This window comes from Camellia sinensis, chromosome 6 (genome assembly GCF_055761805.1).
Source record: "Camellia sinensis isolate YWXY chromosome 6, ASM5576180v1, whole genome shotgun sequence".
Taxonomy (NCBI): Eukaryota; Viridiplantae; Streptophyta; class Magnoliopsida; order Ericales; family Theaceae; genus Camellia; species Camellia sinensis.
In genome coordinates this window covers 55,456,831-55,484,303 of record NC_138966.1, presented here as the reverse complement: position 1 = coordinate 55,484,303, position 27,473 = coordinate 55,456,831, and the positions used below count along the sequence as shown (strand labels likewise).

Sequence of the window (27,473 nt, the reverse complement as noted above, 5' to 3'; positions counted from 1 at the left end):
TTGATATAAAAGAAACTAACCATCTTTCCACTAATCAGAGTAGTTCTTACAAAAGTATTACATGTTAACAACAAAAACAAATGCCCTACGGGTTTACAGCTTTCCAAGTTAACACTTGGTTACAAAAAGAAGAGTGCTAACTCATTACATATTAAGCCTTTGGCTTGAATTTACATGTAATACATCAAAAGAAAGCAAACAACAAAAGCATTCTGTCTGCCTCTAGCCTCCCAAGCTATGTCCTTGGAGGTGGCATGCTACCTGTACCTGAAAATGATGTCCCATAAAGGGTGAGCCACAGCCCAGCAGAAATACGCTAAACCAGCTATGAACAATGACTAAAAGATTAGCAGTTGATAGATGGTCAACACCGATACACTCACTTATATCACATTCCGGTTTCATCACATTTAAGTCTATGTTACATTTCATTTCTCATTTCTTTTTCAACCTTGAGTTTGAAAGCAAGGCTCAAAACTTAGCCAAATAACTTGATGAGAATAAGACTCATCTTAAAAATACTTTCGAAATTCATGGTGGATACACATTTTGATGTTGTATCAATAACACATAAGCCACTCCCATACTATACGAACGATACACATTGTGGTACTGTATCAACATTACATAGAAACACTTCTATATTTCACAATTGATAACGATATACATTTTAGTGCTATATCAAATCAATCTAAACACTTCCATAATCAACACTTGAAACACATTGTAGTGTTGTATCAATGTCACACACAACCCGGCTTAGAAGTCCATCCCCTATCTTCCCCTAAATCATGGAGTACATTCCCTATCTCCTCCCACACACACAATGTATATAAACATAGATCATATACACAAACATTCAATACATAAAGTCGATGTATTATTCCAACCGCTATATTCGATAGCATACTCAATCGATTAGTTTTAGTTTGCCTAATCATCATGCATTGCCTACAACAATCAAGGCTATCCTCCACCGATAGCCCAAGCAGTTATTTCTAAACAGGAAATAAATGCAACAAATGGATATATTATCAACATTCATCCTGAGTGAGCGATTAAATGAATCCAACTACACCTGTTAACCCCATAATCTTTTCAATTTGAATATTCGCAATTCAATTCCTCATTTCTCAAAATTAATTATACAAATTAATTTATCCAACTAATTATGGCATTTTCCCATAATTAACATAACAACCCCAAGGTTCCACTTTCATCCATAGTTCATCATCTATATCATTTCTCTATGCCAAACATGCATATAGGTTTAATTATAAATAAAACCCCATCTTTTGTAAAATTACACAAAGACCCAAACTTTCTCAAAATTACCCAACAACCCCCAACATATCAAAATGCTAAAATTCAAAGACAAAGCTCATAAAGAGGAGTAGGATATCCCTACCTCGAAGTTAGAGCTCAAACGGAGAAGGAGAAGAAAGCGAAAATGCTCCAAACACCACGATTCTCGGATCAAAACGAAGCCCTTGACGATCAACACACTTTTTACAAAGGCCGGAGGATAGGGAGACACTCTAACTAGATCAAACCCTAGAGAGAAGGGAGATCCTAGAGAGAGAAGCTCTCAAAAGTGTTTTTAGAAAGTTAGAGAGAGAGAGAATGTAAAAAGTGATTTTAAAACGCCCAACTGCCAACTGATGTACGACATTCCCGCTCGAGCGGATAACAGGACGCTCGAGCGTCAAGAACAGAAAACTGAACCCGCTCGAGCGCAAGAATTCTCGCTCGAGCGCCAAGACACAAAGACGAAACACACCCGCTCGAGCGCGAAAGATCAGTCCGCTCGAGCGTAGATTTTCATCTCCCAGAACTTTCACCAACGAGGTACTACCCGCTCGAGCGCCAACAAGCCCGCTCGAGCGCAACCTACTCGAGCGCAAGAAACCCGCTCGAGCGTAGAAAACACACCTGCAGAAGTTTTGCAGGGACTCAAAATGCTGGAAGGGTGTAAACCCCGCTCGAGCGTAAAATGACCCGCTCAAGCAGACAACTCAAAAACTGGGCAACAGAAATTGAAGCCAAAGCTCTACCAACCTGTAACAACCAAGCCCAACACATCCTAAAACTCAAACACATGGATTTAAAGGACGACAACAAGATAGATACAACTACCAACTCCACGGAACCGAGTCCGAAATACAACTGAACAGTAAAAGGACAACCGGGATCACTATATTAAATTTTGTGTTGGTCGTGTGATGGCCTTTAAATTCTTAATTAGTTCGGAACTTGTTTATGGACAATGAGAGGTTCGCGAAAAATCCTTGTGACTAGCGTAGTGTTGGGATGACGGCCAAAACTCTATTTTAAAGCTTTTTAATTTGTTAAGTTTGAGGAAATATGAGACCTTAGAGTCTAGTGAAGATTGGTGGGATTGATGTGGGAATGTCTAAAGGAGTGTGAGATCCATATCTTGGTATAGTGAGGAAAGCAGTTCTGTATGTCGTTTGGTGTGTCAAGTTGTGGATTACTAAGTTGGTTGTGGTCTTGTCAACCGTGAGTGGGGTCAATGTTATGCCTTGGCCAGTTATAAGTTGGAGACGTTATTAGATTGCGGGTAGAGAGTTGGGTGAGAAAAGAATTTCATGAGTAGATGCTTGACGTGTTGCTAGATTGACAGATGGTTTATGTTCTCAAGTGATATGGGTACCATCGGTGAGAATTGTCTTGGGTGACCAGGATCGTGTAATCGGCTTTGACCTATTCGATCTTGTGTTGAATGTAAGAGTGTGTTTGCCATCTAGGCGTATGAGTAGAATTTCTATGGGAATAATAGTGGAGTAGTCTGTTTTTGGGAGGCTGAAAAGACCCTGAAACTATGTAGAACGGTGTTTGAAAACCTGTCTCTAGGTGAATGGAGTAGGAGTGGAAAATTCTTGGGTGATTCGTTAAGTTGATCGGTATCAAGGTGGGTGACACATAATCACTTTAGAATGGTTTAGATGTGGATTGTAAAGTTGAACCTTTGGAAAATATAGCACAGAATTAGCTAGAAGGCGGTGTTGTACCGTGGGTTGTGTTTGGGGACATTGAGTTTTGCTTGTGCAGGTAGTAGTCGATATGCGCTTCCCGATGTGAGTTGTGAAACCCGAGAGTCGGGGTAAAGTGTTAGTCCCTTGGTTGGGAACGTTTGTAAGTCCTCATGTATCGATGGTCTTCTTGGTTAGTGTTGTATCGGTATGAAACCTTTGACGTTTGGAAAAGTAATGTGTCCTGCATAGTTCTTTTGGCACCTTGTTCATCTCTAACTTTTGTTTGTCATGGAAATGTAATTATTGCACTGTGGAAATCGTTGTAAGTGTGATGGATGTGATTGGGTAATGGTCGGGATTCACCGGTTATTTATTGAGAAAATTAAATGAGGGGTGATTTCCAGCTTTTGAAAACTTTCATGACAATTCTATTTTAACTAAAACCCTTGGGGTGAAATTTTAAGACTTGTTTTGGGAAAATGTTTACAAAATAAATGAGTTTTACTCTAAATTTATGACATGAAATGTTGTTTGAAAACGGTATGAATTTAAGTGAATTTTTGAGAAAATGTATAAATGAAGAAAAGAGTTTTCATTCAAGATGATATAAACAATTTTCGTTGAAACTAGTCTTTGTGCCCTTTTGTTACTGGTGTGGATGAAAAACTATATGGTAATAATAATAAACATGACCGAATGAAATTTCTTGGTTGTAGTATTTGGTGTGGATGGCACAACATTTGTATTTGTTAATTACCATTGTGGTAGTGTTATGTTGATGTGGTTGTAGCATCACCGTGTGGGTGATAGGTTTTAGGGGGTGACGGTAGAGGTTCACCGATCGTATGTTGGAAAAGAATTTGAAACAAATAAATTTTTGGAATTTTGTTTGTAAGGCAGAAAATGTATTTTGACTTGGAATCGGTGTGAGTTTTGACACATTTGAGAAAATGTTTTATATGTAAAAGAAACGATTTTACCAAGAACTGAGAAAAATATGAAATTTTCTTTTGAGAATGAATTGTTAATTATCGTACCCTTATGATTGGGATGCTATAACCACTTTAATTTTATTGCTAAATCTTGAATTTTGTATATTTGGCTATGTGGATCAATTGGAGTTATTACGGCTTGTTAGGCCGGGGTCTTGTTTTGGGCCGGGTTTTGTTGTGATTCTTTTCTTTTGATTGAGCAACCAAGGATTTTGCGTAAAGAGCTCTATTCTTTTACTTGTTGGAGTGTTGAGCGTTCGAGAGTGTTTGGGGGTAGTGAAGGTGGATGCCCTGGGTGGTACGTGTGTTGTTGCCGCGGTTGTTGTTGTTGTTGTTGTTCTTGTCTCATAAGTCCAGTGGGTAGTATGGATCGAGGAGAAATCTGTGACCCTTTCTATGTGTCTTGATTGATTCGGATGTCCTTGACGTTTCTTGAGCCGGGAAAGTATTCCAAATTTGGTTGTGGCCGGGGATTGAAGTCGTGTTTCCTTAGTTGGTTAGGGAGGTCTTTCTGAGTACCGTGTCTCCTTCTTGAAGTGTTAGTTTTGTTTCGGCGTTGTTAAATTTTGGGGACGAAATTTTCTAAGGTTGGGAGGTTATGATGACCGGTGCGTGTTTTGCCTTACTCTCTTGAAATTTCGTTTGAACTATCGTTGTTAAAAACACCGGGTAAGTTTTTGTTGAAAATTCTTTCTTGAAACTTTCTCTGTTGTGGTTGTCTCGGTCCTGAGTTTTCACTCGTTTCGGAAGGTGCTGGGTCGGATCCAGAGTGTCGGGAGCGAAGACAAAGTTTTCCGGGCTAGAAGGGCCAGGGCCGCACGTGCGGGGGATCAGGCCGCACGTGCGGGAAGTCGGGCAGGGGAGCTGGGTGCACACTGCTAAAGAGGCATGTGCGAGAAGGAGGTGCGGGAGAGGACCGCACGTGCGGGGGTAAGTGTCGCACGTGTGGGAGGGCCGCTCCGCACGTACGGGGAGGTGCGCCGCACGTGCGGGGAGGTGCGCCGCACGTGCGGTGTTCCGCGTTTTTGCTTCGTTTTTCATGCCTTTCAACTATATTTTGCATTTTTGGTCCATTTTCTCTCATTTCCAAATATATCACTCTCTCTCTCTATATTGTTTCTCTCTTTTTCTCTCATCTCTCTCTACCCAAACCCTCAAAATTTTATATCTTCTTTGATCTCAAGAAATCTATTGGGATTTTGATGCTAGTCTTTTTTACCAAAATGACGAGCATGTCAGGGGCTTCGTATTGACCGGTGGAGATCGTTTTCTGGCGAGGTTGATTTTCGAGCTTCTTCTCCTCTTCTCTCTTGAGGTAGGGTTTTCTTGAGTTATATATACATGTTATGCCATATAAATGTTGATTTGTGAGTCTTCTAGTGGTTCTCATGTCAAACTTCTATTTATTTTTTTTTTGAGCAAAATGTAGAGTGTTTTAAATGTGGGTTTAAAAATCTCAACCCTATGTTAATCCTAGGGAGTTTTTCTTTGTCATTAAACATAAAAAGGATGATTTGGCATGTTCTCACTAAGAATAGGGGAAAATGTTTGTTTTTTGATGAAAACCCTACAATTTGGAGATTTTTGAAAAACATAGAAATGTCCATGGAACCCTTTCTTTTATTGGATAAAAAGATGAATGTGTGTAGATTCCATCATGTGGTGGTAAGAAAGAAAGCTTTTTGATATATGGAAATGAAGAATTTGTTTTAGAAAAACTATGGTTAAAGATAAGATGATATATGGTGTGAGATGATTATTTGTTGTGTACCTTTGTGAAAACTAGGAATGTGGGAATTAATGTTTTGAAAAATACTATTTGTGGTCTTGAGGAGACGAGATTGTGAAGGCTTGTGAATGTGAAATCATACATATGTGTTGATGATATATGGACTTCTTGTGAAAGAACAATGAAGAAAGAAAACAAGAATTGTGATTATTGGCACTATCGTAGAGATATTTGAAAATGAAGAAATGTTATGAAATATTAATTATTGCGTCGCATTCTCATCTGATATATTATTATTAATGTGCATGAAATGTTAGATGGGTATGAATGTCTACATTTACACATAGATGTGACCATTTTTATTGATAAAGAAACATCTTATACTACAAAAGATTTTGAGAGTAGAAATTAGCATCTACATGTTGCATTGGCTTAAATGGAAGTAAAAGTTGAAAGAGCATGGATTGTCGTCTTATAGTTGCATATGGTCAAATGTTAATAAACTCTTGACTATTGGATAGGGGAAAAAAAAAACATGTAAATGGTGAATGGAATTGTTTGGTAATGTTGTTGGAATGACTTGAGAATTTTCCATGAGACATGGAGAAATGGTTGCATTGTATATTCATTTGATTTACTATCATGCATGGTGTATGTAGATTGAAATCATTTACTTCATGAATGGGAAATGTATTGTAATAAGAACTACGGAAATGTGAAAGGGATAAACACGTTGGTAAGTCCAGTTAGGTGATGTAGATAACTTTGATAAGTTGGCATGAGTGTCCATGGTAAAATACCAGAAAACCGCGCGGATAGATGTCGAACCTTCCGATTAATACCGGTAAAAATGACAGTTTGGTAATACTTGTTGAGCCTACTTACAGACACTAGCCTAGGGATTACCAGTGTCGTATTTACCGCCCCTATTGATTAAAATTGGAAGTTTTGAAATGTGTTATGAATGTAAGTTTGAGTTGAAAACAAATATGGAAATAGCATGAAAAGAATGTTCTTTAAAAAGAGCGTGGCATGGCATGGGCATATGCATTTTTATTAAGAGTTGCATAATTGTATATACTTTGTTAGAATTCTCTACTGGGCGTTATGCTCACCCCTATGGGATTTGGTGCAGGTAAAGATGTGGTGATCCCGCCAAACTGAGGGCGTGGATATTTCTTTTGTGAAGAGTAGACAACTCTCTTATTTTTGTTGTGAACTTTGTAAGCCAAGAGCTAAACGTGTATGGGTCTGAGATACCATTTTGTGTAACCGGGCTATTGCCTTGGAAGATGTAAGCTTGCGGGCAATTTATTTAAATATAATTCTTGTTGCATTCATTTTATTGTCTGTATAAGAGAACCCTTATTGTTGTATTTCTTATCATTATAATGAGCTTCTGTAAACTAACTCTGAAATTGAGTCCATTGTTAATGGCTTTGGTCATAAATTCTGAGTAATAAAAAGTGGGGCGTGACATCCCTAGCCCCCCCTAGATCCATCATTGCTTCTAGCATTGTGTCTTTTGCATTTCTGGATGAATTAACCTATACTAGCATATCATGGGTGATGTTGAATCTCTTAACCACCTTCTATCTTTTTGCATCTCCACGGCTTCCCCCTTAGTTCTTTGTAGTCAAGGCATGAGAAAAATGCTAAATCAAAGTCACCAACCAGGCTATCTTTATTGTATCCATGGTTCTCTGGTTTGGTTTCCATACTCTTGAGCGTGAAAGCCGCCAATGAGTGAGCAAAAGAAAGAAAGAAAATTAAAAATTAAATTAAAAAAATCTGATTCATTGACTGAGGGGGTGTAGACACCCCATTTTTTACTATCCTCAAGACTCGGACGTAATCGCTTGTGCACTCGATGATTATGATTGCATGTGTTCGTTTCGAGTGCTCAAAGTTCTCGACGGAGTGCCCTGCCTTTGAACTTTGAAACCTTATCTGTTTTGTGCCTTGTTTTGGACCAAAACCTTATTTTTTTCTTGTCTGGAACTTTTGGTAACCTGTCGGCCATGGATAATGGTTGTCGGCCAAGGGTGTGGCCGGCCACCAGTGCCTTTTTCCAAATATTTGTTGACAGCTGTGCCAGCTGTTAGCACATTGAACTGCATCTCCCTACACGTGTATGATGGGATGTTTCAAAGCTCAAAGAGTGGTTTTCTATAAATAGGGGGGTTCCTCCCCCATTTTGGGAGGTTAGCAATTTTGGAACAAAATTCTCCCTCTCTCTAGATTTCTCTCTCTTGTGCAATTTTGTATACATTTACTCACAAATCCTTAGCTTTTGCCTATACCTCCTAAACCAAATCTCCTTACCTTTGAGCTGAGTTTCTTTGAGACTTTGTTTGAGCTCTAGCAAGTGGTTTTTGCTTGATTTGGTGCCTAAAATTGAGCTTTACTTCAAAGGTACAAAACTTGTCTTGTTTGCTTTGTTTCAAAAAACTTGTTTTGCCATCTATTTCAATTGCTTTTGGTCTGGTTTTGAACTGTAAGAAGCTCTGTTTTTGTGACTTAAAAGTAGTGGTTTGACCCCTTTTTTAGTTAGAGGTGGTTCACCATTCTTGCTTCTTTGCTTATAAAGTTTTTTGTGCCTTTGTTCATCACTTTCAAATCAATTTTTTTGGGCCTTTTAACCACTGAATTTCAGAGGTTTTTCAGTGGTAAAAAACTTATTTTAAAGTCTAAAATTAGAGGGGTTAACCTCCCCTCCTTGTGTTATGTTTGCATGCCTAGTTAACTCCATGTATTAGCTTATTGTTTTAACTTTTTGTGATTTAAGTCCAGCATGTTTTAGACCATATTTAGGGTTGTTTTGCCTATGTTTTTGGTTATTTGTTTCATTTGAGCCTTGTATGACATGGTTGTAGTGTTAATTCCTTCACTAGCTTAGTGTTTTAAGACTTTAACTATCATTGGTTTGAGTTGGTTACATGCTTTAGTGCTTTTATCACTCATTTTCAGTACTTATAATCTCTGCAATCTCTCTCATTTCTTCACTTTTTTTGTTTTACTTTGAAAATGGTTTCAAACCACTTGTTTGCCTAAGTGTGAAATAGAGGTGCTACACCTAATGGTTTAATTCCTTAAGGAGGTTCATTACCAATAGTGTAATGCCTCTTTCATACCCAAAACAACTTGTGGTTTGAGCCCTCTTTCCATTAGAGGACACTCACCAATGGACAAATGGATTAATGAATGGTTTGGTAATTAAAATAAGCAAACAAAAATTGACAAGTAAAAGTGTGCAAGCTAAGCATTCTATGTGTTACATTGCATGTGTTTAAATCAGACGTTAATTTGAACACAAGGAATATGGAACATTTCATGAAATGTGTCATTTTTCTAGGTCAATTAAAATAAGTCATGCAGTCACTCCTGGTTTCTCCAATTTGACCACAAATTCAAGTCAGAATTTCCCACTTAGTTTCTTCGATGGTGGACTCAGCATGGTGCTATTCATGAGATCTTCCCCTATGTTTTAATTGAACAAGTAAATTATTTCTCTTCTGTTTTTAAACTCAGTCAACAACAAAAACAATTTCCCTAGTTACTCATTTTTATATCCAAATACAAAGTCTCATAGATATTTAAATGACAATATGTTATTTCTAATAACTTGGTTATTCGCCAACACTTTGTCAAATGGTGGGATAATTTTAAACCCCAACGCCTTATTGATCAAGTTCAAGAAGAATTCTCAGTCAATCTCCATTCACCAACACCTGCAATGGTCAAAGCTCAGCAGAACCCAACTGCTTCAGTGTTGGAGCAAGTGCCAAGGGGAAAAAGCCTTATACAATCGGATGAAAGGAAAAAGAAAGAAGAAAAAAAATACAAAAGATAGGCAATGACAATCTTAATACAAAATATAAAAACCATCCCCCAAGAACTGAAATAAATCTAAATATTATGCCAACTTCACATAAGCAGCTTTTTCATCATTATACATAGATTTTCATTTATCACTACCAGCTTTACAAACAGATGTAATTTTCAGATGCTCCATGAAATTTCTTCTAAATTTTTCCGTGAAACAGAGTAAGCACTAACAGGTTTCTTAGGTAAAATCAAACCTCCTGAACGGGAATGCTGAACCGAACCCCCAACCATATCCTTATCCTCACGCTGTCCCACCCACTAAAGTCCCACTCCCCTTCTATCCACCATAAGTAACAAAACTTGGAGCCTATTCAACTCTTTTTCCATTCTACAAGATGTTTCCATCCCCATTTTTACCTTAACCTTACAAGATCCACGAAATCACAATCAGTGCTCTTTTCTTCCACCTTTTTATTAACGGCAGTGATGGTGAGCATGGAAAGAAGAAAAAAGGACAAATCTAGAATTTCGCATGAAGCACATTTAGGGCATCATAGATTGAAGTTTTGGAATAATTTTGAGTCTTTAATTGTGTTTATTTTAAATTAGTATGCTCATGGAAAATTTATGTCATCATTTTAGGTTCAAGTACTTGGAAATATCACAGTAATTTCAATAATTGCTGGACATTAGTAAGGTAAAATTCTATCCACACACCACATAAAATCTCTTGCACATCATTTATTATGTTCCGATATAAACTTCCAAACAAAAGTCAAATGTTCAAGCATAAACTTCCGAACAAAAAACAATTTTTCTAATATAAACTATTGAATAGAATATATATTTGATCAATTCATTTACATTCGTAAGTATATGGCTGAATATTTTATTTTTGTTTGCAAATTTATACCCATATGACACAAGTGGAGTGTATAGAGATTTTCTATGGCATCCGAATAAAAATTACCCGAGTATTAGTCATAGTCCATGGGTTCTCTTGCGGGTCAAGTAACGTTATTTGAATTTTACATGGAGTCCTAGTTGGTCTAGACTATTAGTAGTTACCAAATATTCTTAGTTACTAAATTTGGGTCCAAGTTCTTGTAGAATTAGGTGAGTCTTTAGCCTATATATATATATGTTATCTCAAAGACTTGATGAAGAGTTAATATTAGAAATTGTGTTTGCATGTGATTGCCCTAACCCTTGCGAGGGTGAAGCACCTCTTTCCCTCACTACTTCTCCTTCTTCTCTTTCTTCTTTGTGCACATGCCCCAGTTACTATTCTTAGGTTACTATTCACATCCCTCTGATAGTACACATTTCGGCCCCAAAACCTCTTCCTATCACCCCAAATCAACCCTAATCCCTTCTCCTACCTATTATGGCCTTATTTAACCATTACAACCTTAAATTACTCACTGTTTATGCTGTCAAATAGCCTCTATTCTGAAAATTCAGTAGGTTTCCCTGCATCAGTCAGCATTCTTTCACCTTCATAACCAAATCTTCAACCTGTTTTTTACTCAGACAAGATAAAAGTGAAATTTTCAACCTTACCAATGCTCCTTTCAATCTTTCTTCAGAATTAAAAGACCATTGGCATCACTGTTGAAAGAAATCTCAAAATGGTTTGAACCTCTTGGATCTTGATCAATTACTAAACTGAACTCCTTTCAAGCCCAGAAGTCCCTTTGAACATCTGTGAAAGAAGCAACCCCAAAATGGTGCAAGCCACAGGCTTCTATCCTTTTAAATACAAATCTGTTCAATTCAAATCTACAAGTTCACAAGCAAACTTGAAGAGTTGACATAAAATCCAAAATTCAGACACTTATAAAATACATACAACTATACTCTTAAATGGAAGACATCATAGAATAGAAAAAGATAAAGAATCCACCCCCAAACAAATAAGGAATAACATTCAGAACTCCTGTGAGTGGAGCAATTATACTCACATTGGCATTGAGACAGGCCATACCGTGGAGCCTGCTGCAGGTCAGCTAATCATCTTTAACATCTTTCTGGCTTACTTTTTGTGCCTGAAAATAAATAAAGCCCCTTCATCTTTAATATTCAGTCAAACTGAAACTTTAAAATCCTTTATCTTTCATCAAAATTTATGATATTAACTAACAACATAAAAGGAAACGACAGAATGGAAGTTCACATAGGTAATTTAACACATCTTGTATTGAAGTTTCAAGACTGCTATCACCGGGGGGTGGGGGGTGGGGGTGGGGTTGCTGAATCATGTACCATCAGAATTTAGTGATAATTTAGTTATTATAATCTCAGAAAAAACAAGCAAAGAATAGGATGAAAGAGCTAACATTATTTTCCTTGGATTGAGTAAACAGCATCAGACGCTAAAGATACCTATTTTTTTTTTCCTTTGTTTTTTTTACGAGGTGGAAAGGAGAACAATAATGCTACCACAGGTGTTACGTATATTAAAAATAATAAGAATAACAACTTGTGTCAACGGGTTTTCAGTGAACAGCTATGAAATTTCTCATTTTTCACTTCTTAAAGGTCAGTCATCATGCCCCAAACTACAGACAAAGTAACACAAGTATCAGGCTTGAATGACTAACATTATCTCAGGAGTGGGACTAGAAGTTTTTCTCTGCTCTAGTATGATTTCTCAGACCACAAAAGGTCCTAGTTTAGTTGGAAAGACTAAAAAGAAATTAAGGTCCATCAATCTTACATTACGCTTTTTTAAAAGGTCATTTCTTCAATGGTAACAGACGAAAAATAATAAACTGAGATTTGCAGTCATGTAACAGTCATTTTAGACAAATCTACTTAAATTTGATTAGTGGTCACTGAACAAAATTTTGAATTAGTTATGCATTCCATATTCATCCAATATTCCCCTGCAGTTTAACAGCTTTAGGTAGAAACAAAAGTTTGGAATAAAATTTCATGAAGAGTGAACCTCATCTGAAGCCTTATTTAGCTTCCAAAAGGATCAGACTGTCCAATTAACTAAAAGCTGTGAGAACCCGAATATAAAAATTAAGTAAATAATTAAATAATAATATTACAATCTCAAATATTTTGGTGGTGAATTCTAAGGTGCAAATTAAATATTATTGGAGGATCTTTTAATTAATTTTTAAACCTAAAATAAATTTATGGTGAAAGTCTTTAATTTAGAGGCAAGGTTTATTATAAAAAATTAAAAAAAATAGAGAGAGAGGAGGGTGTGACTTGAACTCTAAACCACAAGGTTAATATATCAAACTCTTACCATTTGAGTTGCATATAACTTATACATATGTTTTGTATATTTATCTATTTATTTGACCTATGTGTGCCCACCACTAGTATAAAATAAAATAAACACAAACCCTACTCTATTATTTGTTCACCACATAGGGCAACAACACAGCAGCCACGGGAGAGGGTTTGAGAGAAGGAAAAAAAAGATGTTGCAATCAAAGAACTTTTGGGTGTGTTGTGTTGTGTGTGATCATCAAAGGTTAGCCCTTCTAGGTTTTCTTCTCTTCTTTCTTTGTTCTTCATCCTTATTCTATAATTATTTTATTCATTCATGGAGAGGTTGTAAGTTTATATATTTTGTATATATATATATACTGTTAAGAAATTTGAGGAGTTAAATTCATGTATAAAGAATGGGTATTATTCTTAGTTAAAAAATTCTGCGCATAATCACGAACTTTAAAAATCAAGAAACCATATCAAACGGATGAATTTTGAACTGAAATTTTTACAGTAGATCAATTACATATTGAATTGCATATCTGAATTTTTTCATAATTTTTGAGAGTCAAAATCCATATAAATTGAGGGATTCAAATCTGTCCAGGAAACCAGTCCGAAACAGTAAATTCGGGAGTGTTGTTCTCTTTGGGTATAAATCCAAAAATTATCAAATTAGTGTCATTAGAACCGGTTACGAGTCTAGTTTTGTACGTTTTTGGCCTTGCATTGATTGCTCGTGTATATTAAGAGAACCGTCAATTTCTTTAAAGTGCTGCAGAAAACAACCTGTTTGGATATAATAAATTGTAAATAATTATTTTGATAAGCAAATCAAGTGAAACCAATTGGGTTTCAAACTTAGGATATATTAGATCATATCTGGAGGTTGTTGGAATTTTTCGAACAGCGTGGAGTGGGTTTTGTAATTTTCAAAGTTAGCGAATAGGTTGGGAAGGCTTGTTTGAAATTCTGTTTTATCTTAAAGTTACAATTAATTAAGTTTTGACCGGAACCCATGTCTTGGGTGATTTTAAACCTTGAAGAACATAAACTTAGGTAATATTTAAGAGTAACGGTGAGTTAGGTTGAGCCGTGTTAGTGCGCTTTAGTTGAGGTTACTTAGTTTCTATTTTTTTTAGTATTTTTAAATTAGTTGTGACGTGTAGTTTTTATATTGGTTCAGTGCACTAGTTGGACTTCCATACTCTATTCGAGGATTATATTATTTCGTTTCCAGGTAAGTAGTTTCATGCTACGTATTTTTATAAATGTTCCCCTACCCTGAACTGTTGGAAAATTAAATTGTTATTTTAAGACTAAACTGTTTTGATAAATTATTATATTATCAATGGAATCAAATTATTTCTGAAACATATGTGAACTTTGCATACTGTAAACTATTTGTTTTGGTCTCATGTTTATAATGATGAACTACCATGTTTTGCGAAACTTATGTGTATTGATTATTGGGACCATGTGTGTATTTAGTCCAGGGAAATTATTCCACTGTGTGTGGTGACTCTGGCCACTAGGGAACAGATCCGGATTGGGCCGTGATGACTCTAGTGCTCAACGATTGTAAGGAAAAGACCTTTAAAAAAAGTTAGGTGACCTTCAATCAGATCGTCTTTGAGAAAAGGCCCAGGTTGCCACCCTGAAAATGACTCTTAGTTCGGTATTGGATCCAACGGGGCTTATAACCTTGAGAACTGTGTGGCATATTATTTGTTTTTCTTGGTACCCAGAAAATTATTGGTGTTCATGTTATAATCTGTTTTAAGTGGAAAATGTCGTTTATCATGTTCTTGCAAGACATGAGTATTTTAAGAGTTGAATTGTGGAACCTTATTTTTGAAACAGATTGTATTTACCAAACTGTATGCCAATCTAGTTTCTGTGATATATATATCTTATTTTGGAATTGAACCCTATTTTCAAAACTGTATTTACTATTCATGTTGCTACTCACTGAGCTATCAACTGACTTAATTTTTATCACTTCCAGGTGTTAGAAGGACTTAGAGTGAACTCATGGCATAGCGGGGACTCGATTGCATGGACCTCTAGGACATTCATTTATTTTGTTTTAGATTGTTATGTCAAATTTGTGCATATTTCTTTTTATTTTTATTGAGGTTCATTTAGGATTATTTTGATATGTGGGTTGTTTATATCCCATAAGTTTGGATGGTTTTGATTACAGTTGATTTTTCCGTTTATATTTGTGGCATGTCACAAGATTGAGTTTGGTTATTTATTACTGGACTTTTGTATAGTTGCTCGATGTGATTATGGATTAGTGGTTAGGTTTACGTGTGCCTTGGGTTGAGTCACTGTGGGCCACGGCCGGTCATACCCGGATTTGGGGTGCGACAAAAGCCCTCTAAATTTTTAACCAATATATTTAGAGACATTAATAACTTCTTAAATGTAAAAGTAATAGCTTTAGCTTCGTAAATATTGAGGCAAAAACTCCTGCTTATAAAGGACAAATTTTACCTTGTATATCCACCAACATTTTATATATAATGTTCCATGTAAGAGAACTAACTGAATAACTACACAGTCCCCATTTGATGGGGTCTAGGAGGGATAAATTGGGTACAGACCGAACTTTTGGCATAAATTTGCACAAAGTAGCTGGCCTTAGGTTCAAACCCATGATTTCATGGTTAGCTGGCCAAAGGTTTAACCACTAAACCAATGGCCCCCTCCTTCAATATAAGAGAACCAATGATGTAATTTAAGATGCACACAACGTAATGTTTCATATTAGTTCTAGAAATAGTTACATCAGAATTTCATGTCCAAAATGGTGATGTAGAACGGGGAGGGAGAATAAAAGAGAGAAAGGGGGGAGAGGACAAACACAAGGCCATAGCACTAATCACACAAGGCCAAAACTTTAAACTCTCAATTTTAATAATCAAACTCTTAATAATACAATGCAAAACCTAATATTATATAGGCCACTAGCCCTAATTAAAATAAGAAACTAAACCCTAATAAAAAAGCAAACTAGAATCCTAATTAAATAGGACAAAATATTAATAAAACTTCTATTTAAACTATAATAAATATATATATATATATATATATACATATATTAAAGACATAAATAAAATTATAAAATGGTAAATAAAATCTCCATGCCAAAAATTAGTGTGCGCACGTTCTACATCAATTAATATTGAATGTGAAGAAACAAACCAAGACCTGTATTGCCCCACTAAGTTCAATAGACCTGAGCTTACAACTTCTAAAGGAGTAGAGTGTGGAAAACCTTCTTCTTTTTCTTTTTTTTTTTCTTTTTTTGTATAAATAATTGGTAAACATTTTTATACCCCAGGGAGAAGATAAGAAACCAAATGAAAACAAACACTACACTTTCCGGAAACAAATAGAAAACTGGATTGACGTCACTTCTTTCCACTTCTGATATCTGGTCTAATAAAATGAACATTAACTTCATTTTGAACATTCAGCTCGCCGTAAACTTCAGAGCTTACATAAATCCAATCTCTGGAAACAGAATAAAAGTTCATAAGGGAGATAAGGCAGCAATTGTCAGGATACATTAAACATCTACTCAGATGGGCAAAAGGCCAAACTCCTGGTTCAAGTATTTTTTTGCAGTGAACATTTGAGGTTGCTGGGTTGGCCCCTTATAACATACGCAGACCAGTGCACGCTTAACAGTCACATTAATGATCAAACTACACCGTGCAAGCAAAAAAACTAGTTTAAGGCATAAAACTGTAAGGCACGATAAGTTGTTGTGCATTACCAGAGAAACATGCCCTAGTGCTTGCATGATGAGATGGCTGATGGTATTAGCTGAATAAAGTTGCAAAATAAAGGTCATCACTAACAATGCGTAGCAAGGTAAGAAACAAGATCACAAGAAATATTATTTCGCAGAGAATCTTTAAAATGTTAAGAATTTACTACATTAGCTAGAAAACAGTAACAAAATCCTTGACATAACAATATCTACTGTTTAATGGCTATAAAACTATAGTCAGAAAATAATGAGACATAACTGTGAAGCGAAATCCCACATCGCCTGAGTACTAAAGTAATATTAAGCATATAAGCGTGAGGGCATCTTCACCTCAATAGCTAGCTTTTGGGATAAGTGACCGTGTAACAGTAACAGGATGGTATCTTCCCAAATAATCATTTTAAGGTATCTTCTTGTATTTGGGTCTTCCTCTTGGAGTTCATTCAAGGTAAAGTCGGTCTAGAAGTCGATGGTGCAGAGGTTCCAGAGGCGATTGACAGCCACAGGGTAGGAAAGGGTGTTTGTTCAAAGGAGCGAGGTTGACTATGATTAAGACAGAGGAGCATTTTATGTAGCCTCTTACTTATTTCACATCTTTGTTCGTTATTCTTGTTTCAGTTGGGAAACAATTGGAAAAGCTGCAGTGTGTGTGACTTCTGGTGGGAAGGGATTGAAAAGGAGTTAAATATCATTTCATGGATTGGGACACTGTACGTTCATCCTTGAAGGAGGGGAGGTCGGGACTTGCCATTTTTAATCAAGCTTTGTTGGGGAAATGATTATGGAGGTTTTCTAGTGAAAGGAAAAGATGTTGGAGAAGGGTGGTGGCTTTTATCTTATAGTATTGATCTATCGAAAGGAATCAGAAGTGGGTAAGATAAGACACTTTTTATGAGCATATTCAATTTGTGATAGGGAGTAGGGATCATACTAGGTTTTGGAGCTATTGCTCGTGCGGAGATGAGTGTTTGAAGAGTCTATTTCCTAAAATTGCTAGCATTGCTGGTAACAAAGAGGCATCAGTCAGTGACTACCTACGGTTATTTGATTATTAGGTATTTTGGGATTTTGGGCTTCGAAAATAGCTTAAAGCTCCGAACATTATGGAGCTATAGGATCTCCTTGGTCATCTCTATTCATCCCATATTGGTGATGGTGGAAGTCCTCATTCGGCCAGTTCAGTATGAAGTCTCACTATGCCACTCTTGTAGGGAGCAATGTGTCTATCTTCCGGTAGAGAAGGGTTTGGAGTACTAACTTATTAAGGCCCTGTCTACGGTGGTTTTCTTTGTCTGGTATGCTACACAGGAAGATTCTCACCATTGACAACTTTACTAAAAGGAAAGAAGTGCATGTCAATCAGTGTCGCATACGTAGGCATGAAAAGGTTGGTTCGGCATCGATTGGTGTTCTATACAATGGTGGGGGAGTTTCTTCTTTCTTGGAGGGAGCTCATGTAGGGAAAAAGGGAAAGAAGGCGTGGTTTTAGGTACCTTTGGTGTTGATGTGGTAGGTTGGGGTGAAAGGAATATAAGCACATTTGTTGGCAAAGAAGAATCAATTTTGAGTATTAAAAGTAAATTACTTTCTTTTTTGCATAGTTGGTTTTTTAGGATGATTAATTCATCCTCAAATCAATTTTTGGATTTTATAGACTTTTGAGTAGATTTTGACATATAGTTAGGTCGTGTTCGATAAAGCCAAAAACTAAAAATTAAGTATTGAAAACTGAATGCTGAATTTTTTAAGATAAAAAACTATTTGATAAAATTTCAATTGTTGAATTAAAAATAAATTATTTGATATATATAAGATCAAATTTAAAATTTATTTTTTAAAATTTTTATATTGTGACGGTGGTGGTGATGGTATGGTAGTGGTGGTGGTAGTGGTGTTGGTAGTGGTTGTGGTGATAGTGGCATTGATGGTGTTGGTGGCCATGACAATATCGATAGTAATGGTAGTAAAATGATGGTGGTACTTATGACAACAATAACAATGGTGGTAAATGTGGTGGTAGTTGTAGTGGTGGTGGCATGACGGTGATAGTGGTGATAGTGGTGGCAGTGGCATGGTGGTGGTGTTGGTATTGGTGGCGGTGGCATAATGGTGGTGATGGTTGTGGTGTTGGTGGCACGATAGTGGTGGTAGTGGTAACAGTAAAAACGTACATTGATGCTTATGTTTAGTATTTATAAATTTAGTTAAAATTAAGTAAGTTTCTTATGACTTAAAATTTTCTTAAATTTTACCTTACATTTAGGAGGCACTTAAATTTTTAAGTGATATCAATTGTAGTTATCAAACGAGCTTAATTGATTATCACTTAATACATTCAGTTTTAACTGACGAATTAGATTATCAAACACTCCCTTAGCATAGCTCCTCGGTGCCTCATCTCTAATAAAATTATACTAATTAACCAAAAAATATGAGTCAGTGTCTTAAAAGGCTCCAAGCACACTGAGGCGATAAGGTCTCCTATAGCCTATGCACGAGGCATGCGGTGAGGCGCGCGCCTCACCAAAGCGAAGCGCAAGTAGTGAAAGAAAAGCAAAATTATAAAATAGGCAAACTTTTCAACATAATAAATATATATATATATATATATAATTTCAATAATCATAACTATTTCTGATAATCTTTAAATGTAACATTCAATCTTCTAAAAATTAGAAATATAATATCCAACAAAAGATATAAAGCATAACATTCAATCTTTTATCACTTTCTGCTCTCTTTTGACCACGTTTGGCCATTTTATATTTAAGAGTTTTGAATCCCTGTGGGTATGCCCACAAAAAAAAAAAAAAAAAGAACTTAATCAATAGTTTGAGTAGAAAAATTGTTAAAGCCGACGCCTCGTGCCTCGAAAAAAAGCCCTCGCCTCAGCTCCTAAGCTGCGCCTTGAGTATTGTGCCTCATCTCGACCTGTTCGAAGCGCAAGGCTGCGTCTCATTGCGCCTTGCGCTTAGGCACGCTCCTAAGCGCGCCTTTTAAAACACTGATATGAGTGCATTCTTGTAAATCTAAAAGAAAACACATCAAAAAAAAAAAAAAGGACCAATTCCAATCTTAGCCTTTAGTGTGCAATCTAAAAGAAAATGCAAACAAAAAATTACAAAAAAAAAAAAAAAAAAAGGCCAAATCCAATCTCAAACGGTGAAACCTGATATGTTTTAGATAAGGTTCTTCAGTGAATAGCCCCATCCATCACCATCTAACCTAACAATAACCAAAAACAATGCATGAGATAACTTAAAACTTAAAATCCCTAACCATCAAATTCAAGGAGGACAATTAAAAACTGGAGCAAAAATTTAAAAGAGAACAAAAAACAAGACAACAATGTTTCTACAATATGCAGGCAGACTTCAACTCATTATAACTGTTAGAATTTACCTTCACCTACACCACTACCACCTCACCTACTCCACTAAACCTAACCCACTCTACCACTACCACCTACCACACTTCTCCTACTCTCCACCTACTCCCAAACACACTCCTATATAATAGGAATCCTTGTAATTGTAATAAAGACACTACATCTATACATCAATTCAACATATCAATAATACATAAATCTTTACATGGTATCAGAGCAAGGTTAAGAACCTATTCATTCTGCTTCACCGGCGGGCGGCAGCCTCGCCTTGGCCGCCCGCCGGACCTCTACACATAACCCCCTGTGTTCGTCTTTGCAACACTCTCTCTCGCATCTTTTATTTCCCATTTGATTTGGAACTATGAAGCTAGTTACCAACATCAACCCCAAAAGACTCTTCAGGTCAAAGAAGAGCCGGTCGGTCTCACGATCCGACCCGTTATCGTTCAGCTCCGGTTCCTCCTCCTCCGAGTCCTCAACCTCCGGGCCGTTCCACCACCGCAAATCCGAACCCGAAAAGGAGACTCCGACTAGCGTTTTGCCTTCGAAATCATCGGAGATCTCATGCGATTGGTCCGAAATCTGCTTCGAGTTCGTTCAAACCTTCAAGATGATCGATAAAGACGCTGATGGAAAGATCACGAGCAAGGAGCTCGAGGCTTTGCTCAGCCGAGTCGGCCTAGTCGGCGCCGAGCCACCGACCGAGGAGGAACTGAAATTGATGCCTGACGTTGAGCTTACAACCGTCACAGGGAATGTGCACTTTCAGAACACAAGTCTGGATCTTCAAAATTGATGGGGTTTTACACAACCCATATAGACTTAGACCTTGGCAAGGTCACTGTGTCGGGAAATGTAGACCCACACACGCTGATCAAGACGCTAAGCAAGAGCGGCAAACATGCTGAGCTTTGGGGTGCTCCCAAGGCCAATAACCAGACGATCATGCAAATTGACAATGGCAAAGGTGGGTCCCAGAAGGGTCAGAAGATGAAACCACAACCCATGATGATGGCTAATGGTCCGCATATGCCTAAAATGATGATAATACTTCTTTTCACAGACTGATGTTCCCCACTAAACTTCCTTTTCTTTTCTTTTTTTTTTATATTTATTTTAATCCCTCTTTTGAAAAAGAAAACGAAACACAAGATTTGCACACCCATCTTTCATTTTGATTTCCAAGTTATTCTTATTATTTCTTTTTTTATTTTTCTTTTACATTATTTTTACTCTTTTTTAAATTTCATTCATACCATATAGCTTTGCACACCAAACCATCTTTTATTCATATCGGGATCAACCCCGATCCACATTTTACACAAAAAAAAAAAAAAAACAACAGCAGCAGCAGCAGCTTGGTTTTCTTTTCTGCAGACGGCCACCCACCGACCTACTCTGCCGCCGGTCTCTTCTTTTTGCCTCCGTCCTGGGCAGTCCTTGCCGGTGTTGCCTCCGTGTTTCCTTGTCCACCGAGCACGTTCACTCCCCCATGCTCCTCCACTGCAGCATATGGCGGTCCTCCAAATCGGAACATCACGGTGGCCTTCCGCTTCAGCTCCTTGTTTTCTGCCCTTAGCACGCTTATCTCTGCTCGCGCATCCTTATACATGCGTTGGAGCAGAGCCAGCTGGACGTTTAATTGCTGCACCTCATTTGTCCTACTCTGCAGCCGGTGCGACAAGTTTGTGACCGCCGTCATGGACTCCACACATGCCTTCAAAGTATACTGATTAGCCTCCACATCCGTTTGCACTGCCATTTTTTGCTCCACCGACCGCATCGGAAAGTTCAACAGAGCAAACTCCGGGGCACTCGGTTGCGGTTCCAGTGCCACCGCTCCAGTTCTCTCTCTTGTTGACTCGTTGAGGTCGGGAAAGAGGGTGAGCAGTCCACGGGAAGACGAGGCCATTTTCTGGGCAACAAAGTGTTACAGAGTGTTACAAAGTATCTTTCTCAGCAAAACGAAGAATTTTTCAGAGATTTCTCTCAGTTTTTTTGTCTCAGCTTCTGCCTCAGCATCAGCCTTCGTCTTGGTTAAATAGCCAAGGCAGCCACGCGTATCGCGCGCCACTTGACGCCAGACGACAAACGGGCACGCCAACCAAGACACTCACGTGCCTCGCCATCATGTCCGGCACACCTTTTGATAAATTGGGCACGCCTTTTGATGGCACGCCTTTTTATGGATTGGGCACGCATTTTGATGGCACGCCTTTTGAAAGATTGGGCACACCTTTTGAGGGTGCGACTTTTTAAGGGTCCGACAAGACTCTGTAAATTGTCCCGACATTGATTCCGGTTAGCTCCTTTATGGGTCCGACAAGACTCTGTAAACTGTCCCGACATAGATTCCGGTTAGTTTCTACAAGGGTCCGACAAGACTCTGTAAACTGTCCCGACATTGATTCCGGTTAGTTTCTACAAGGGTCCGACAAGACTCTGTAAACTGTCCCGACATTGATTCCGGTTAGCTCCTTCATGGGTCCGACAAGACTTTGTAAACTGTCCCGACATTGATTCCGGTTAGTTTCTACAAGGGTCCAGCAAGACTCCATAAACTGTCACAACAACTATCACAACATTGTCTGCTACAACGGTCCGACATGACCCCATAAACTGTCTTCTACATCGGTCTGACACCACCATACAGTGTCCTCTACAACGTTATGACACCCCCATTCAGTGTCTTCACCAATGGTCTGACACGACCATACAGTGTCTCCTATCCTTTTTTATTTTTATGTATTTTCTTATTTTGTAACTCTCTCCAAACTCAAGTTGGTTAGTTTCTATCCTCCTTGAGTTTGCGGGGGGCTGTTAGAATTTACCTTCACCTACACCACTACCACCTCACCTACTCCACTAAACCTAACCCACTCTACCACTACCACCTACCACACTTCTCCTACTCTCCACCTACTCCCAAACACACTCCTATATAATAGGAATCCTTGTAATTGTAATAAAGACACTACATCTATACATCAATTCAACATATCAATAATACATAAATCTTTACAATAACAAATTTTGTTCAGCAAACAAGTGTACTGGTCTCCATCTAATTTTATCCAAGAGTGAAATAAAATAAATTGAAAGCAAGTTTAGATTTTTCTTATGGTCAGTTCCTAATATGAATAAAGAAGCAATCAATACAAGATATTGTCTCTATCATCCAAAAGAAAAGGAGAGATGAGATATGCACATAGCTTTAGAAAGCTCAAGTTGAAAAAAAAAAAACAATATATTAATGTCACATGACTTATCCAAGTGGAAGAACTTAAAAACATATATGTGTACTTATTTACTTGGACAATTGCCGCCTCTACAGTTGAAAGATACGGACCTAGAAATGATGTTGGAGAAAGTGCAAAAATGCTATGGTGGTGGAGATTAAGGGAAGGCAGATGGAACTCCCCATTTCCTGTAACTTTGGAGTTGAGAGAAGTTACTTTGGAAGAACATTGACAGCTCTTCTAAATATGAAGACTGGACCAAGTAAATACATAATATACATTCGCGTGGTGGTCATAATTTAAGCTCTGCATGGAAAGCGATGAGAAAGAAGAGGCCTGCTGTAATATGGCGGAAAATGGTACTGAAAATCCCTAAAACCCCTAGCAGTATTTACTGAATGATTAGATATTATAGAGAAGCTGACAACCAAAGATAAAACTCCAGAAATGGGGCTTATTGGGTGACAGCACCTGTCAGCTATGAGAAATTCAGCAAAAACTACTCAACACTTAAATTCTAAATGAACTTTTCAGTACAGGTTTGAATTGTTTTGCTAGTACATGTGAATTAGTAGGATTCAAACTCCGTCAGCAGTAAAAGTTCAAATGAAATTCTCAAAAATGCTAAACATGACCCTCTGTTACATAAAGCAAAAGGATTAAGTTTTGCAGCAAAGGTAGGGCCAAAAAATAAGGAATACTGGAAGATGCCAAATATGGCAAAGGGAGAAAGTACAAGATTAGGAGAGACTCCGCTCAAGATGGAGGATCCATAGAGGTATAAAAGCTTATTCTCATGTGTAAATCCTTAACATGAATCTGTTGATGTTAATGGATGAAAAGCCTGCATACAAATTATATGTGATTGTACCCTATATAAAAAGGCATGCCCACTTAGTTTCTTTCTTCGTTTCATATAAAGATCTCACACTTATCCACAAAGAGGGGAGGGGGAGGGGGAAGGGTATCTCCTTAAACAATGGTGCAAAGTTAGTGCAATGTCATAACTATAGGAAGGGCGAAGTTTCACGTCACAGAAGAATTTTATTAAAAAAGACAGGCGAACCCATTAAATTAGTCTCAATGGAACCAACTGTACTTAAAAGTAAGAATACAAGAAGATGATAATAGCTTTTCTAGGCTGAGAATTACATCATACCTTCTAGAAGATACTTCACACACAGATTGAGATTCAGATTGAGAAGCAGCCATCCAACGACTGCAGCTACCGGTAGCAACCTCAGCACTTCCATCGAGGCTGGATAGGAATAGGTGATCGTCTACCATAACTATGATGGTTGCTGTATACCTATTCTGCGATTTACAAAGTTGACACCCTCAAATCAATAATGAGGAGTAAAAAAGTAATATATGAAACAAAAAGGGATTGAAACAAAGTATTTCATACCTTAATATCGTGGATCGCTCTTACCAATGCTTCCTTTAACATTTTAACGTAGGAACCATCAAAATTATCACCCTCCAGCCTGTTGACGAATTAACAATGAAGTTACCTACACTTGTAATTCTTATAACAATTATGCAACCAAAGAAAAAAGTTGCTGCATTATATTATAGACTTGTATATGAAAAATATGCTTTGCAATCAACGAGTATAGTGAGCATGTGCAAGTTAAATACAAGGTCATGTATTTACTTAAGAGCAAAGATACTACACACGTGACAATTAAAAAACACTACATCATATAAAAGACAATGTCAGTTCCTAAGTAGAGCATGAGTGTGCATACGGACACAAGCCACACACCCGCTTCTTCCTATTATTCCTTCCAATGAGTAGATGTATCACATATTCATACTTCAGTCCATAAGATATATTACGTATACATAATTATGTGCCTTGATGTCTCAAGAAAAAATAAAATTAATTGCATGTGCGCATAAGGGGGAAAACAGAGTTCAATATTTCCAACAAAGAAAATGGACTCACCAAAAAATAACAAGAAAATTGAATGCTTGAGTTCCAACAATTTCTACCATGGATATGCATGCAACACAAACATGCACATAACACTCATGCACATGTCATCATCTCAATCAATAATTCATATGGACAAATGAAAGATTAAAAAATGCACAAATACATTTGATATATTGGAGGTGCAAATTCAAGATTATATTTTCAACCTATTCATACATGCATAGAACATGAGATACGAAAGATTAACAAGTAGAAAAAGCACAAATACAAGTAATATTTACAAGAAACAACTTTGAACACAGATTGTCAATCAATCCACATATCATAATATGCTATGTCATCCAATTTTTAAAATAAAGCACACTATACATCATCCAATTTTCAAAGTAAAGCATACTCATCTATAACATTACTCGCTCAAATTATCCGCTCATCTCAAAAGTTAAGTATAAGTAAATAGTATAGAATGCAATACCTATCAAATAGAAAATACGTGTGTAGGAAGAAGTATTCCTCAATATACTTCCATGCCGTCTCACTAGCTTCATTGCTATAATGGCCATCAAAAATAGCTACAATACCCAATGTAGCTTCTTTCTGGAGACCTGCAACAATAGTCAAACTTATTTATACCATGTTTACAACATAAGTATGTGTATACAAAACAATTCCAATAAACTAAACTAAAAATCATCCAACTCTCATATAAGCAAGCCTTCTCCATTTTATTTTCATTATACAAGCTAAAACTACATTACAATAACCTCTTCTTTTTTTCTTCTCTTTATTTTCGTTACTCAAGCGCAGTTGCTAAATCAAGAATCGTATCGTTAATCAAAATCCAAATTTTGTGAATCGAATCGAATCGAATCAAGAATCATTAAGATTCAATACAAATTACAACAAAAAGATGTTAAACAATCATATATGCGAATAAAAATGAAATAAATTTATTTTGACAGGTGTCATAAAATAGTTCTTATATAAGAACAATATTACACCATCCATTTGGGAAGACATCGCCTTCATAGCAAGGTTTCGAAAAGCAGTTGCGGGCGTCTTAACGGTTGCAAAAATTATTGGTTATTTTCATATTAAACATAAGCACGTGTCTAAATGTATTATGACTACACAAAAATTATTGAGGAAAAAATGTTAATTACATGGTAGGTCTGATTCAATCCTATTAAAATCACTATGATCACCAAAACAACAACAAAACATTTATAGTTATTGGTTATTTTCATATTAAACATAAACACGTGTATTATTTTCACTACAAATATCAAAAAGGTAAAAAATAGTTGGAATCTGTCACACACAATGATTTCAATAATTGCATAAATTGTAAAAAATAAATCAAATCATGAATTGATTGTGAACAGTGAAATCTATCATAGATTCTACTCCAAAATAGATTCACCAATATATTTGCATCGATATATGCATGAATCGTAAATTGATTTGCAAATTGTGATATTATAATAACAAAGTGCTCAAGTACACACTATTTTACTCGAATAGGGATATGAATCGTTTAGTATTTTTCTAATTGATTTGCAAATATTCTGAGCTATCTCGAAAGTTCAGATTATAAATTCCATTTGATTGTTGACAAATTTAAACAAAACAGAACAGATGCTTAGATATAAACCAATCTAAATTAGAACTTGATTCCAACAAATTTATGCCCTCTCCTTTCCAAAATATAAACTACACAAACAAAATTGAGAAATTTCAGCAACAAAAACAAGATCAAAAACAAAATTCAAAAAAAAAATTCAAAAAATCAGAGTTGAATTTGGAGAGACTTACGGCGAAGAGGAAACCTAATATCAACGTCGCAAAAGAAGTGATTGTGAGTGAAATCTCGCCCAAGAGCATCGAGAATAGCCTCTGAGCAATACACTGTAGTTGAGTCAGTCAAACGTCCCCATGAGAGTGAGTGACCCCAACGAGGACATTCTGGAGAACGAATCACCGCCATTGCACCGCCTTCGCGGTAAACCTTTCGGCAAGCCTCGGTCTCCGCGGCCGATCTTGGTAGTGAACAGACACAAAAGACTAACACAACAACAGAAATACAGAACAATCTCATCGTCGAGTCCATCTTCGTCGTCTTCTTGATGAATGATATCACTGATTGCACCTCCAAACCCTAGATATATAGTAGTAGTAGCAGCAGTAGCAGTAAGAAGAAGAAGATGAGAGAGAGAGAGAGAGAGAGTTTGAGTTTGTTGGAATTTGGGAAACGTAGTTGGCGCGAATCTCTGTATATCTACTAGGACTAGTCCGTCACGCAGGACAGACTGGAGTATAATTTGGAAAATATCAA

At 37.0% G+C, this 27,473-nt stretch overlaps 1 protein-coding gene across 11 annotated transcripts; it reads right to left on the bottom strand.

Annotated features, from left to right (window-relative positions):
• On the bottom strand, positions 1 to 27,473 carry LOC114271785 (putative protein phosphatase 2C 51). 11 transcript variants are annotated; one of them, XR_014332346.1, is made up of 8 exons: positions 26,954 to 27,369; positions 25,614 to 25,743; positions 24,605 to 24,683; positions 24,356 to 24,510; positions 19,739 to 19,794; positions 16,573 to 16,622; positions 11,510 to 11,593; positions 1 to 267 (listed from the first exon to the last, which is right to left on the bottom strand). XR_014332346.1 is itself a non-coding variant. In XM_028213422.2 (6 exons), exons 1-5 carry the CDS (start codon positions 27,246 to 27,248, stop codon positions 19,749 to 19,751), a joined length of 705 nt encoding a protein of 234 aa, XP_028069223.2. In that variant the 5' UTR covers positions 27,249 to 27,473; the 3' UTR covers positions 9,587 to 11,593; positions 19,739 to 19,748. The 11 variants fall into 11 exon arrangements, 4 of the variants coding, with proteins under 4 accessions (XP_028069223.2, XP_082729945.1, XP_028069247.2 ...); XR_014332348.1 differs by lacking the exon at positions 1 to 267 and adding an exon at positions 9,587 to 11,346 and having other exon boundaries at positions 26,954 to 27,384; XR_014332349.1 differs by lacking the exon at positions 16,573 to 16,622 and having other exon boundaries at positions 26,954 to 27,437.